At 37.0% G+C, this 13,362-nt stretch overlaps 1 protein-coding gene across 1 annotated transcript in view; it reads left to right on the top strand.

Annotated features, from left to right (window-relative positions):
- Positions 1–13,362, top strand: part of LOC117435767 (probable G-protein coupled receptor 158) — a 103,149-nt gene that overhangs the window by 55,697 nt on the left and 34,090 nt on the right. Inside the window, exons 3-4 of the mRNA XM_034059181.3 lie at positions 4,270–4,372; positions 10,615–10,844. Coding sequence (XP_033915072.3) covers positions 4,270–4,372; positions 10,615–10,844 — 333 coding nt within the window. The remainder of the gene's footprint in view (positions 1–4,269; positions 4,373–10,614; positions 10,845–13,362) is intronic.

Here is a 13,362-nt window from a genome sequence, read left to right as displayed (position 1 = left end):
ATTGTGTTATATTTAAATAGGGGACACGTGTGAACAGTGTAGACAGGTTCGTTTTATTTTTAGATACATCTGGATGACTGTAGTTAGCATGTTTATTTTAAGGTTGGTTTTAAGTAGCTATCTATTAAAAATCACCACATTGCCAACAGTGGTTAAAATCCTTTCAGTGTTTATTGTGTGAGCTGTCATTCTGATTTAAGAGATTCTTCAAAAACTAGAAAACACTCGACTGGAGGTAAAGTGATATAGACTGTGCTGATACTAGAATGAATAATGGTAAAATAAAATCTAATAACTCATGGGTGATGCAACGTAACTGGTATTTATGACTAGAAATTGTACTGAATCTAAAAGAAAATGGGCTGATTTTGATGAAACACAGTAAAATGCAAACATAAGGGCAAAGTGCTATTTGCGCAGGATTTCACTGATTATGCTGTAGGGAGTTTGAACTGGGCGTTGATGGAATTAGGTTAGACCAGTAAAGGAACTGGCATTCTCTTTGCTGTGATCTTGATGAAGAAAAGTTTGCTCTTTATTGCCCTAGCACGATTTCTTAGTGCTCTGTTTAGAAACATTTACATTAATTTGCATGTGCGATTGCAGTGTTTCGATATATTCATAAATAGATATTTCTCATACATACTACCAGCCTTTTACAATAGAGCTTATTTACGATGTATATGCTGCTGTGAAGAATATAAATTTGTATGAAGGGTTTTTGTAAAATACATAGGCCTACACCTCATACAGCATACTTTCTGGAAGTACTTTAGTCCCAAAGCGTTTTCAATTTAAATATTCACTTATTATGCTGCTGTTGATCTTTGGAAAATCTGCATATGTTTCAAACTGACACACAAAATATGAAAGTTACTTCCTACAGGTATGAAATAGACTAGGAGTTTTATATTATTTAAGAAAATGTTTTTATTTTTTAGAAACCTTCATTTTTTTAACCACCATTCAAGTTTATGAAGCTCTTAGTCGTATTTAAATATATATATATATATATTTATTTAATGCAATTTTGCGAAGGCTTGATTCACACTTTTTCTTGTGAAGAAGGTAAAGGACTTTTCTTTTTACCTGCAAAAATCTGGACCCATGTGACTTTAATAAGGAACTTCCCTTGGTTTTTTTTATGCTGAAACTACAGGACAGATACATTCATACATTTCTTAAAAGACAGCTCCTTAACTGTTAAGAGTTAAAAAGAAAGTAGCTTAAAATCACATTACATTTAACTTCCCCTTCTTTTTATGATCCAGACATTTTCCCTGTGGGTGTATTTCAGTAATCCTTAGACAGTTTAATTAGTGTTATCATAACATTCAATTACCAAATGCGGCAGAGATATGAAAGAAATGTGTGCCTACATATCCCTTGAAATCCATTATTTATACCTGTCCTTAAACAAACCTTTAAATAGTACTGTGAACTGGTCAAACAGCACTTGACTTGGCTATTGACCATAATCCTTCGTATAAAGCAAACTTCAATAGAGCTGCCAAGTGCAAGGGTTAGAGTGCAAGGGTTAGAGTGCAAGAGATTTCCACAATGCATTGTGCCTCACTGTCTTGCATGAGCTTGGGAATTGGAGCTTGCGCTAGATGACTGCAGCCCCTGACATGTAAAATGCAGTCTCTTCAACATCGTGAGGCTTTCATCTCAATAATAAGGGTGCTTTCTTTTAAAGCAGGACAAGGCGTTCTTCCATCCAGATGATTTAATTGGATTCTGCTAAAGCAGAGCTTGTAGGTTTCATGAAGCAAAGTCTCTACCCGTTCTGAATTTCTTACTCTGGGTGACACCATGCTGCCTACACTGATATAACTGACATCTGCTGTGAGGCAGCTTGGAAACAAATGAGGGAGGATCAAAATAAGTGAGGATGGTGCAACTCTTTATCGACACAGATTTATTTTTGTGAATCTTGAAAGGCTGATTTCCTAACTTTGTAGGTGAAAAGTATCCTATATTGTGGCATGGAATTAAATATAGCATGTTTTGCTTTTTTGAGTCATTGTTTGCTTTATGTTTGGCTGAACGAATATGCGGGTGATGTGTACAGTACCGTTGCCTGTGGCTACTTCACTTTGCTTATATAATGGCTTGGTAAAGTCCCAATAATTTAAAAATAAATAAATAAAATGAGGCTTATATTATTCTCTGTTTTTTAAATACTACTACTACGACTACAACTACGACTACTACTACTACTAATATAACAGACAACTTCATAGAAAACCATTCTATTCTAAATCTACTGTTTTAATGCGTGTACAACACAGAATGCTGTTGAAAATGAAGTTCATGTTCAAAAAATGACATGGGGTTTGCCTTTCCTGACAGACTTTGTTCAGTTAATAATGCCCCTGGAACCAGAGTTCCATTTATAACTGATTTTCCCATCTTCACAATGGAGTTCATTAAGCCTAATAAATGATGAGGTTTAATGGGAATGTGCTCTATGGTTTATAGCAGCCATTGTATTGCCACCTCTGAGCCAGGCCCACAGCCACGCTGTATATGCACATACAATTGATACCACACATCACAGACAATGGGCTAAAAATAGTCCATGATTCCTCTCTATGCAGACCTAGTGTTTCATGCTAAATAGATTTACATTTTATTGTAAATCTATTTTAGAATGCGGAAACTGAAGGGGGGGGGGGGGGGGGGGGGGGGGGGGCGGGGCTACACCTACCCTCTTACTTTACCAGGCATCCGAACACTATTCCGGTACTTTTTTCTATAGGCAGAACCTTGACTTAAAAATTACCTTAAGAATCTTTACCAATTTGTTATGAAAATGCTTATATGGCACCTGGCCGGTCTAATTTCGGTGCCTGGGCACCAATGAAGCGATCTATTTTAGAAATCAAATTAGTCTTTCCATTGAATAGACACTAGGAACAAAAAAAAAATACTTTTAAGATACTTTCAAAAACAATTCAGATTGTACTGATACAGTTCTTAAATTGGTGACGAATGAAAAATAACTGAACGTTTGTGTAATTTGTAATTTTAGTGGATGCAGAGCTCCAGAACAAAGATAGGGGGAGGACATGATGTACTATACAGGACAGCGTGGTGATTGAAGTTCTGCGCTGGTGATGACCTCATAATCGAAAGGAATAGAAAAAAACATGCATGATAAAAATAGCCAGAAAATAACCAAACCACCAAAGACAACATTTACCTGCTAGATGCTTTCAAGGAGGAGTAGCCTAAAAGTCACATGTGAGGCGCATGCATTACCTATTAAATGTTATCTCAAGTTCAATGTACAAATAAAACGTGAATTTGTTTTAGAAAAATCTATATTTTAATTGCCATTCTGGTACTTTTAAGATTCATTTTAAAATGAAGATAGATCAAATCTTTCATGTTTAGAAATTAAGCACAGTGGTGGTTCAGGCAAGAAACTCACTTTTAACCTTAGGTCAAAATCATGTAAACATCAGGCCTGTTTTAGGTGCTTCCAAGACCAGATCAAATTGTCAAACGAATATAGTATCTTATGTGCCCTTTGATAAACAATACGGCCAGTGATTGTCAAGGAAAGCATTTATATCCTACCCTAATCCATTACATCCCTGCTGTGCTTCAGAGTTTGCCTCCTTCTCCCCAGCCTCTGCCTGCTTTGGGCTTCGTCTAAGTCTAAGCTTTAATAAATAATCTAGCGCATGAGTTTCCTGACTGAACAGTGGATCCCAGCCTGTGCGAAAGGGTTCTGTGATTAAAGCCCTGAAGAAATCCTTCAAAGAATGGGCATCAATAACAAATACAGTTGTATGGCCACATAATAAAATGTTGAAATGTATATATATATATATATTGTATATGCCATGGGAATATTCATACTATATTCATTAATATTTTGGAGGCAATATATAGGCCTGAATGACCCCTTTGCTGAGAAACCTCACGAGATCACCGCTTGAAAGAGATCAATTCATATTTACAGGCTTATTTAGTGTCAGTCAAGTTCAATTGCAAGTGCTGTTCAATGTATTTATCTGCCACATTGTTGAACCTCTGGCCATATCAATAGTGTACACTGTCTTATCATTTGTTGCACACTTTATATTATTGCAGATGTGGGTAAAATAGCATTAGAAATACTGTACAGTAGAGCCCATCATTTATACTTTTGTCCTGTATTCCTATTTTTAAGGGGGAACATGCAGTTACAAATACACACTGTATAGATATACGTCAACATTCCCGTTAAGAAAGCTCTTTTCTTTTTTTTCCCAGTGCAAACCAATTAAAGGACTTGGATTTGTTCTTGATGCGTACCAATGCATCTGCAGACATGGATTCTACCATCCCAGCCGGCTCTCAGTCAATGGCTATACAAGTAAGTGCCCCTTGCCTCAGAAATAAGGATACCATTAATAATGCACCATTCATTTTTTTAACCTGATAAGGGTTACACAGTCAATTCCCCTTGGCTCGGGGGTTTTGGGTTATATACCCCTATAAAGAGTCTCAGCCCTGCTGTTTTGTCACCAGTATTGCTCCCAAGTATCCAGAAAACATACCTCATTTTAACAAGCTTTATTTATAGAATGAAGCGAATACAAAAGCTTCCTACTGGGTATATGAATGTGCTCCCTGGTTTGTAATGTAAGAAACTGAGAGGGTTAGGAGATATGTTGGGGGATGGTTTGGCAGCTTGTTGTTTAAAAAGTATTCTGTGAAGGGGAATGGTATTGTCTCATAGTGCACAACGATTGTGCTCTGGAAAGTAAAGGACTTCATTGTAGAACACAATGTCAACAGCAGAACATCTCATTCAGGGGAGACAGCAGGATCTCAGAGAGGTCATGAAGACAACACACACCAGAGAAATAGAACCTACCCAGTGCCAGTCAAGTGGTGGTTTCTGAATCCTCTGAATAAACATGATTTCTGCAGTGGTTAAAAGGTAGAGTGACCATATCGCTCCAGGTTAACAGTTCAAATTGCAATGAAATCTGGTGCTTGTCATCTGGCATCTGTTAAGGAAAATAGACCGGTAAAAGCATTCAGATGTTGAAAACCCTGAACTGTACCAGACTGCCCCAGTAAACCTGGAGCCAAACAGTATAGTAAACCTAATGTAAGGTTAGGTTTATTATACTGGGGGGGGGGGTTATTATACAGGGGGGGGGTTAGGGTGGCCCAGTGCCTAACCCATTAGGTCATTCCTCTTAGAAAACTTTATCAAAATCAACTAGCTAGTACACCATCTTATCAAGTATATTAGAGAAGAAAGTCTTTGTGAAAATTTTTATATTTGCAGAGTAATGTAGGAATCCATCCTTTTATATGTTTATATATATGGTAGGGAGAAGAACATTGTTTGGGAAGATTTGGTGGTGGTCTGTTACTTGCGCCCTGTTCTATTTAAGTTGTTCAGATTATCCCACACAATGACAATTTAAATGGACAGTTTTTGCGTTTAATTGTACTGCTCCTCATTGCAGTTCCTCCACAAATGTTCAATTATCCTACAATAATGTTTCAGCTCCACTTGGCCCCTTGTTCCATGTAGGCAAGGGGGCTCTCCTTAGCTGGTACTTGGGACACATTAAACACCAAGTTATAGCTGCTTAGATTTAAAAGCAAGCCTTAGGGAAGTAAACGTAGGCAAGGTTACATTCTGAAGTGTTTATATTTAAATACATTTCACTTTATCATTTTTATCAGCTTGAATTCCCTTAAAAAGTTGACCATAGTGAAACCATAACAAAGGCATAGTGAAAGCATGGTAAAGCACGAGTAAGCATTGTAAAGCACAAAGAAGTTACTGCACAAAACTGCAAAAATGCTGTGGAAAAATACTGTGGTACATAAGAGATAATAAGGTAAGCTGTGGCTGTGATTCTGATTGGCACACTGTGATTGAGAGAAGATCTGTTTTAAAATGCTGTTTTATCTGTACTTTAGTTGCGTGAGCAGCTGTTTTATATTTAGCCCCTCAACTTCTCTGATCTACCTGATTGTTGAATAAGTCTATTTGTTTTTCTGGAAATTCAGTTAAAGCTTTTCTAAGATTTATAGAATCAGACTGAACCTATTGGAAATGCACATGGTAAAAAAAGATGCTATAAAATCTTTTTTTGTGTGTGTGTGTTTAATATACAAACTGCTCTAAAGTTATTATTTTTTTTTATAAACTGGAAAAGCAAAATAGCAACTAGTGTCAGCATTAGAAATAATAAATAAGGAAATACAGAAATGGTACATATGAAGGTCACAATATAATGAATTTAGCATGCTGTTGTTTTTATCTTTTGAAGTGCAGCAGTGCACGATCCAGAGCTTGTGCAAGGAACAAAGATAAGAATTTATAATTAGAGTCATTGATTTTTACAGAGCAGTTTCTAATACTAATGATAAAGGACTTCTGTGTAAATCATGTGTTTTGCAGAACATTGCCTTTGAGAAATAGCTTGTTTCATATTTTAAAAATGGCTTGTTAATTGAATTCATATATACAGTGTATCCATACATGTGCTGTTTCCATTATTATTATTATTTGTTTATTTAGCAGACGCCTTTATCCAAGGCGACTTACAGAGACTAGGGTGTGTGAACTATGCATCAGCTGCAGAGTCACTTACAATTACGTCTCACCCGAAAGACGGAGCACAAGGAGGTTAAGTGACTTGCTCAGGGTCACACAGTGAGTCAGTGGCTGAGGTGGGATTTGAACCGGGGACCTCCTGGTTATAAGCCCTTTTCTTTAACCACTGGACCACACAGCCTCCTACATAATTTGTGTCAGGGGCATTTTACTCTGAATAACTTGGCAACCAGAAAAGACACAGCTAAAATATGGGGACAATAATGTCCGGACTGTTGCCAAGATTGTCAAAGCTGTTTTGAAAGACCAATACATAATAAGTGTTGTGTTAGACCCTGATGCCCACTAACCACATTGATCTATACAGACGTTACAACAGTTCCCCAGGGGCCAATGACAAGCAATACTTATAAAAGGGACCACTGGTACATCCCTACTGGGATTAAGATGTTTAAGGGGTCTGAAGAATATTTTCTTGGAGGGTTTTTCCCCTTTCCCCTAATCTTTATTGCTGGAAAACATTGATGTAGCATAGCCTTAATGATGAATAAATAAACAAATAAATAACATAATTGCACATACAGCTGTATTACAGGACATGGTGATAAAACCCATCATCACCTGCAATGCATAGTTTTTCACCATTGGAAAACATCCTCATTCTGAGACATGCAAATGAAGGTGATGGAAATTTAAGCTCCCTAACTGCCAGGGTATCCAAAAAAAAAAAAGAGAAATTGCAGAATGCTTGGAACAAACAGCTGAACGGGAGAGTTAGATTTCAAAAAAAGAAAACTCTTATGGTGACATAATAATATCTAAATAAACAGTGATTGGAGGCCTGGAGGAATACGAGCAATAAAGTTACAGAGAAAGTATGAAATAAACAAAACGTTATCTGGTGCGCAGTGCGTGTCCAATAGCTTCTGGGGAATGTTGTATTTCTTTGTTCGCCTATGCAAGTTCATTCTGCTTTGAAAATACATGGCCATGTTTCCAAAGCCAGACACTCCATTTTCTTAATTTTCCTACAACCTAGAACCAAAGTACTAATAATGGCCCACAGTATGGATATGTAAGGCCTGAAACCTGTGTTCATCTATTGCAGCGGGATGCAGCCCACCTTTTCACAATAGTGAAATAGGGTCTTTTTTTTTTATCACAGCCCAGCTTTATCTTCCAATGGGGGAAAGTATAGACTTCATGTAATATAAAAACTGAACATACAGACTGCTACATTACAAGAAAATAAAGTGAACTCTTGAAGGCGTGGGTTGTACTGATACAGCCCACTTCTCGACTGCACCTCGCACAACGCCCCCTTGTGCGACTGCACCTCGCACAACGCCCCCTTCTTGCGTGTTATTCCTTACATAGTATCCGCACAGTATACCCGGGTTATGCTGTTCTAGACAGTGTAATACCTTGCTTTGAGGTGCACGTTATACTAGAGATGTAACCCTAAGCTGCTCAGCCATGTACGTTATGCAAAGATTGCATGTTGTATTGTGAAAACTACTGTAGACTAATGCCAGTTCAATTGCCCAACAGTGTTTTTGCTTCTTTATTGATGTTGTCAAGACAAACCCCATTGTATCCATGCGATAATGAATTTACCCACATTATCCAAATTAATTAATGTATTTATTATTATTATTATTATTATTATTATTATTATTATATTTTTTTCATTTATTTTCATGAATTGCTTTTACATATACTGAAAAACAAACTTTCATTTTCTCAGAAGGTTTTGGATGGTGCCACTCAAGCGAAGTAATTACATCTGGCAGTAGCATTTCAATCAGACCACACGCTTTGAGAGAGAATGTGTATATTTAGTGCAAAGCTGCCTTACATCATTCTCTCAGTCAAGTTCAATTAAACTGTTTCATCCTCCACATCAGAGGTGTACACCATACAACCAGGGATTCTTAGCTAATGTTCACAAAAACACCAGTGTCTATAGTTTCTTATTGTTTTTACTGGTACCTCACATTTCACGTTGCTTACTAGATCAGCAACAACATCCTCTTGGTTGCCTTGAAAAACCCTTATTGGCCGGGCACCATACCACTTGGTTGACCTGTTCAAGACCTATATTTCAAGTCTCACTGTGTATTGAGAGGCTGAACTTGTGTACCTGCAACTCCAACCCCATATATATGACATGCGTTTCATTTAAAGCTGCACAGCTGAGACCCATGTAGCTAACGATAGTGTAAGATTGCTAGGTTTTATTGAATTATTGTTAGCTATAATTACTTTAAACATGTTGAGGTTGGATAGAAGTGAAATGGCGAGACTAGAATGGTATGTCATGGAAAACAAAATGAGCAAACTTGAAATGTGTGAAGGAATCCCAGTTGGACTGCATGGGCACAGCTTATAGCAGATAAATACAATCCAGTAAGACTTCTAAAACTGTCGTCAACAGTTTATTTAATTCATCTGAAAACCTGAAGAAGCTCTGCTCCCACAGAATTAATGCTATATTTCCCTTGAGAGTCAACACTTGGATGGACTGGCAGGTTGTAATATGCTGTATAATAAAAGAGAGTCCTCTGCTATCCACAGCATATTATACAGAACTTTCCACTGCTATCCACAGCATATTATACAGAACTTTCCACTGCTATCCACAGCATATTATACAGAACTGTCCCCTGCTATCCACAGCATATTATACAGAACTTTCCACTGCTATCCACAGCATATTATACCGTACTGTCCCCTGCTATCCACAGCATATTATACAGAACTTTCTCCTGCTATCCACAGCATATTATACAGAACTTTCCACTGCTATCCACAGCATATTATACAGAACTTTCCACTGCTATCCACAGCATATTATACAGAACTTTCCACTGCTATCCACAGCATATTATACAGAACTTTCCACTGCTATCCACAGCATATTATACAGAACTTTCCACTGCTATCCACAGCATATTATACAGAACTTTCCACTGCTATCCACAGCATATTATACAGAACTTTCCCCTGCTATCCACAGCATATTATACAGTACTTTCTCCTGCTATCCACAGCATATTATACAGAACTGTCCCCTGCTATCCACAGCATATTATACAGAACTTTCTCCTGCTATCCACAGCATATTATACAGAACTTTCCCCTGCTATCCACAGCATATTATACAGTACTTTCCCCTGCTATCCACAGCATATTATACCGTACTTTCTCCTGCTATCCACAGCATATTATACAGAACTTTCCACTGCTATCCACAGCATATTATACAGAACTTTCCACTGCTATCCACAGCATATTATACAGTACTTTCCCCTGCTATCCACAGCATATTATACAGAACTGTCCCCTGCTATCCACAGCATATTATACAGAACTTTCTCCTGCTATCCACAGCATATTATACAGAACTTTCCACTGCTATCCACAGCATATTATACAGAACTTTCCCCTGCTATCCACAGCATATTATACCGTACTTCCCCCTGCTATCCACAGCATATTATACCGTACTTTTTCCTCCTTTGGTGCTCCATCTTATTTTTGTATCTAGTTATTTATTTGTATGTATTTTACTATACTTTATCTCCCATACCATCTCGAGAACTTGGCTTCATCTATTATATTTACACAAGGAAATACCAAACATGGAACAAGTATGGCAGTCATCAAAAGCCATCGTGATTCATGAACAAACATGTAAGTGCAAAATTACAATTACAATAATTTTGTGACTTATTTTCCGTGCTCATGAAACATGCTGAGTTGACAGCACTAGGGGCCAGACAGAGATAACACAAGCAGTGTCAATATGAGATGCCCCAGTCACCCAGAAAGCATGCTTTAATCCTGCCATGACTGAACCGGGAAACAATTCCAGGCTTTTACTGCAAATAAAATAAAGTGTTTAATAACCATAATTATGTACATATTTAAAGATGAGAAGCCCTGGATCATAACATCTAAGGGTTATTGTTACGCTTTTCTTAACAAACCCAAATTAATATATAGCTTTGACTTTGTATTTTCAGAGAAAGCAAAAGAAAATCCAGTTTCTGGGAGCCCATATGAAGAGGAGTTGTCTGATGGAGTGCACGAGTGTCTGCCCTGCAGAGCAGGATGTTCTTACTGCACAGACGAGAGCCCCTGCTATGCCCAGGAGGATGGGTACTTACGGATATCTATCCTTTCCTTCCATGCAGTCTGCATGCTGATGGATTTCATCAGCATGCTGGTTGTCTATCATTTTCGGCGAAACAAGGTAAAAACACAAGTTCTTGCTGTCTGTGCATTTTTAGTTGACAGTACATGCAATATGTTAATCCTTCAAATGTTCTCATGCTCGAAATTGGGGAAAAAATAAATAGCTGGATCAAAGTACGCAGCCAGCTCTACGTTAAATTGTGGATTTAATAAGAACAACATGTTATCTGATATTAAACGTATTTCCTCTTATCACTTATTAGTATGAATAAGGTTTTAAAAAGGTATTTGAGTAGGATAAACACTAAACATGATTTGTGTGGGTAACACAGAAAACAATTAGTGACAGAGGACTTAACCATGAGGAACACAAAACTGATCCCTTTTCTTCTGACCATTCAGTGGTTTTACAAAAGCTACTTGCGCAGGATATGTTTGATTTGCGTGAAATTGCCCATTGAAAGATGTGAAACCCTGCTTTGGCTGGCTTGCATTTGTGACATGTTTTTTTTTTTTTTTTTTCAGAAGCTACCAATTTACGTAATATAAAAATGCTATGAAAAAAACCCACACAGTATACACTGCTATGCAAAAGTTACAATATATATCGATGTCATGAGCATCAACAATTTACTCAAAGCCTCCACTAGTGTTTTCCACTATTATAACAACTTTGACTTTTATTAATACAGCTTAGTTTGGGTGAGAAGAAACCAAGCTTGTCATTTAGCAATCTTTAATACACATTGATCAAAATCTTCAAAAACTTGTCATCACAACAACTCAAAATAAATTATACATGAGCAGCTAATATGAAGTCTTGTAGTAGCCAATCCGTCACATTTACCCAGTGGTTCTCAACAGGAGGGGCGCACGAAGCAGTCCAAGGGGGGACGTGAGAAGCGTCCAAAAAAAAAAAAAAAAGTAAAACTTTTTTTTTGTTTTATTTAAAATGTATACGTGACATGATGTTCTGTAGATGGTGTGGGTTGATTCTATGGTAGTATAACCCCCCCTTTAAGACTTTTGCACAGCAGTGTATATGTACTATAGCGTGCATGGGGGAAGGCAGCAGCAGGGGTGGTAGGTGACTTAATCACACAAAGAAAGACATATGCCCGATATACACTCCTTGCAAAGGAGCCGGCTCTTTTGTACAGCGGTATCAGCGCTATGCTTTAGTGTGTCCCGGGTTCGCGCCCACTCTTCGTCTGCCTGTGTTAACTGAGATTGCTAATATATATATATATATATATATATATATATATATATATATATATATATATATATATATATATATATATAATTTCATTTAATAACAAACTGTGCCCAATCCCACTCCACTTGAAATGAATATTTAACATACTGTAGGTCCTATAAACTACAGTTAGGATTACATTGGTTTGAGTCAGCAAGGTTTGGGCTATGGTTTCCAGAACAATACATGACCATTCCTCATTGATTACTTCTTGCATTAAAAATCTACGGCAAAAAAAATGGCTCATATGGTCATCACTGTTCCTCAAGAAACACTTCTGCAGTCCAGAATACAGACGCACCTGACACTTATGCTAGCATCAGCAGGAAAATGCAGCTTTTTATGTAAGGGTCGGTCCATTTTCACCTCAATGTATTGAATGCATTTTTAAAACAGATTATGAGGTCAGTCTTACATTTCAAACCATTTTAATCCAAGAAAATGTTATCTAGCTTGGAAGTCTGTCAGGAAGAATACATACAGAAGGAGCTTTATTGGTCTTGGTGGCATTACCGTGAATTTAGTTTTAATTCAATTTTGTTCAGCTTAAGGCTGTACATATTTGGGACCATAAGCACTTGCAGTACTCTCAGCATTTGGGTAAAATGTTAAAGTTATACTGTATAAAAGAAATACAGCTGCATGTTTTGAAAGAATTTCTCCCTGAAAGCATGATTTGTTCCATTCATTGCATTGATGGATTTTTGTGTATATATATATATATATATATATATATATATAGAGAGAGAGAGAGAGAGAGAGAGAGAGAGAGAGAGAGAGAGAGAGATAGATAGATAGATAGATAGATAGATAGATAGATAGATATTTGGAACATTATAGCCCTATTATTATTATTATTATTATTATTTCTCATGTTGTGTTCAAATGGGAGATGATGTCCTTTTAGCTTCTATTCTAGTCTGCCTCAAGGTGACACATTGCTTTTTTTCCCCTTAAAACTAAAGCAAACTGCTGACTGACTTACAAATAAAATTAGCTTGTAGGCTTAAAAGCCATTTCATGAAATAGAAATGGGAGCATTAAAGCTACAAATAGGGTCACAGTGGGTCAGAAGGAAAATATGATTTGGCATCTGCAAGAATATCACTGGATTTAATAACATAAGGAACGAGCCGTGGGCATTCTTGCAATAATAATAATAATAATAATAATAATAATAATAATAATAATAATAATAATAATAATAATTAACCTTTGCTCTCCACTCATTTTTTTTAAATCATAAAAGCAGGTTCTAGCATTGATCCTGAAAGAATAACTACATGACAATCAGCCAGCACAAAATAAAGTAATACAT

This window comes from Acipenser ruthenus, chromosome 3 (assembly GCF_902713425.1).
Source record: "Acipenser ruthenus chromosome 3, fAciRut3.2 maternal haplotype, whole genome shotgun sequence".
Taxonomy (NCBI): domain Eukaryota; kingdom Metazoa; phylum Chordata; class Actinopteri; order Acipenseriformes; family Acipenseridae; genus Acipenser; species Acipenser ruthenus.
Note: the sequence above shows the minus strand (reverse complement) of the source record. Positions and strands in the feature narration are given on the sequence as shown.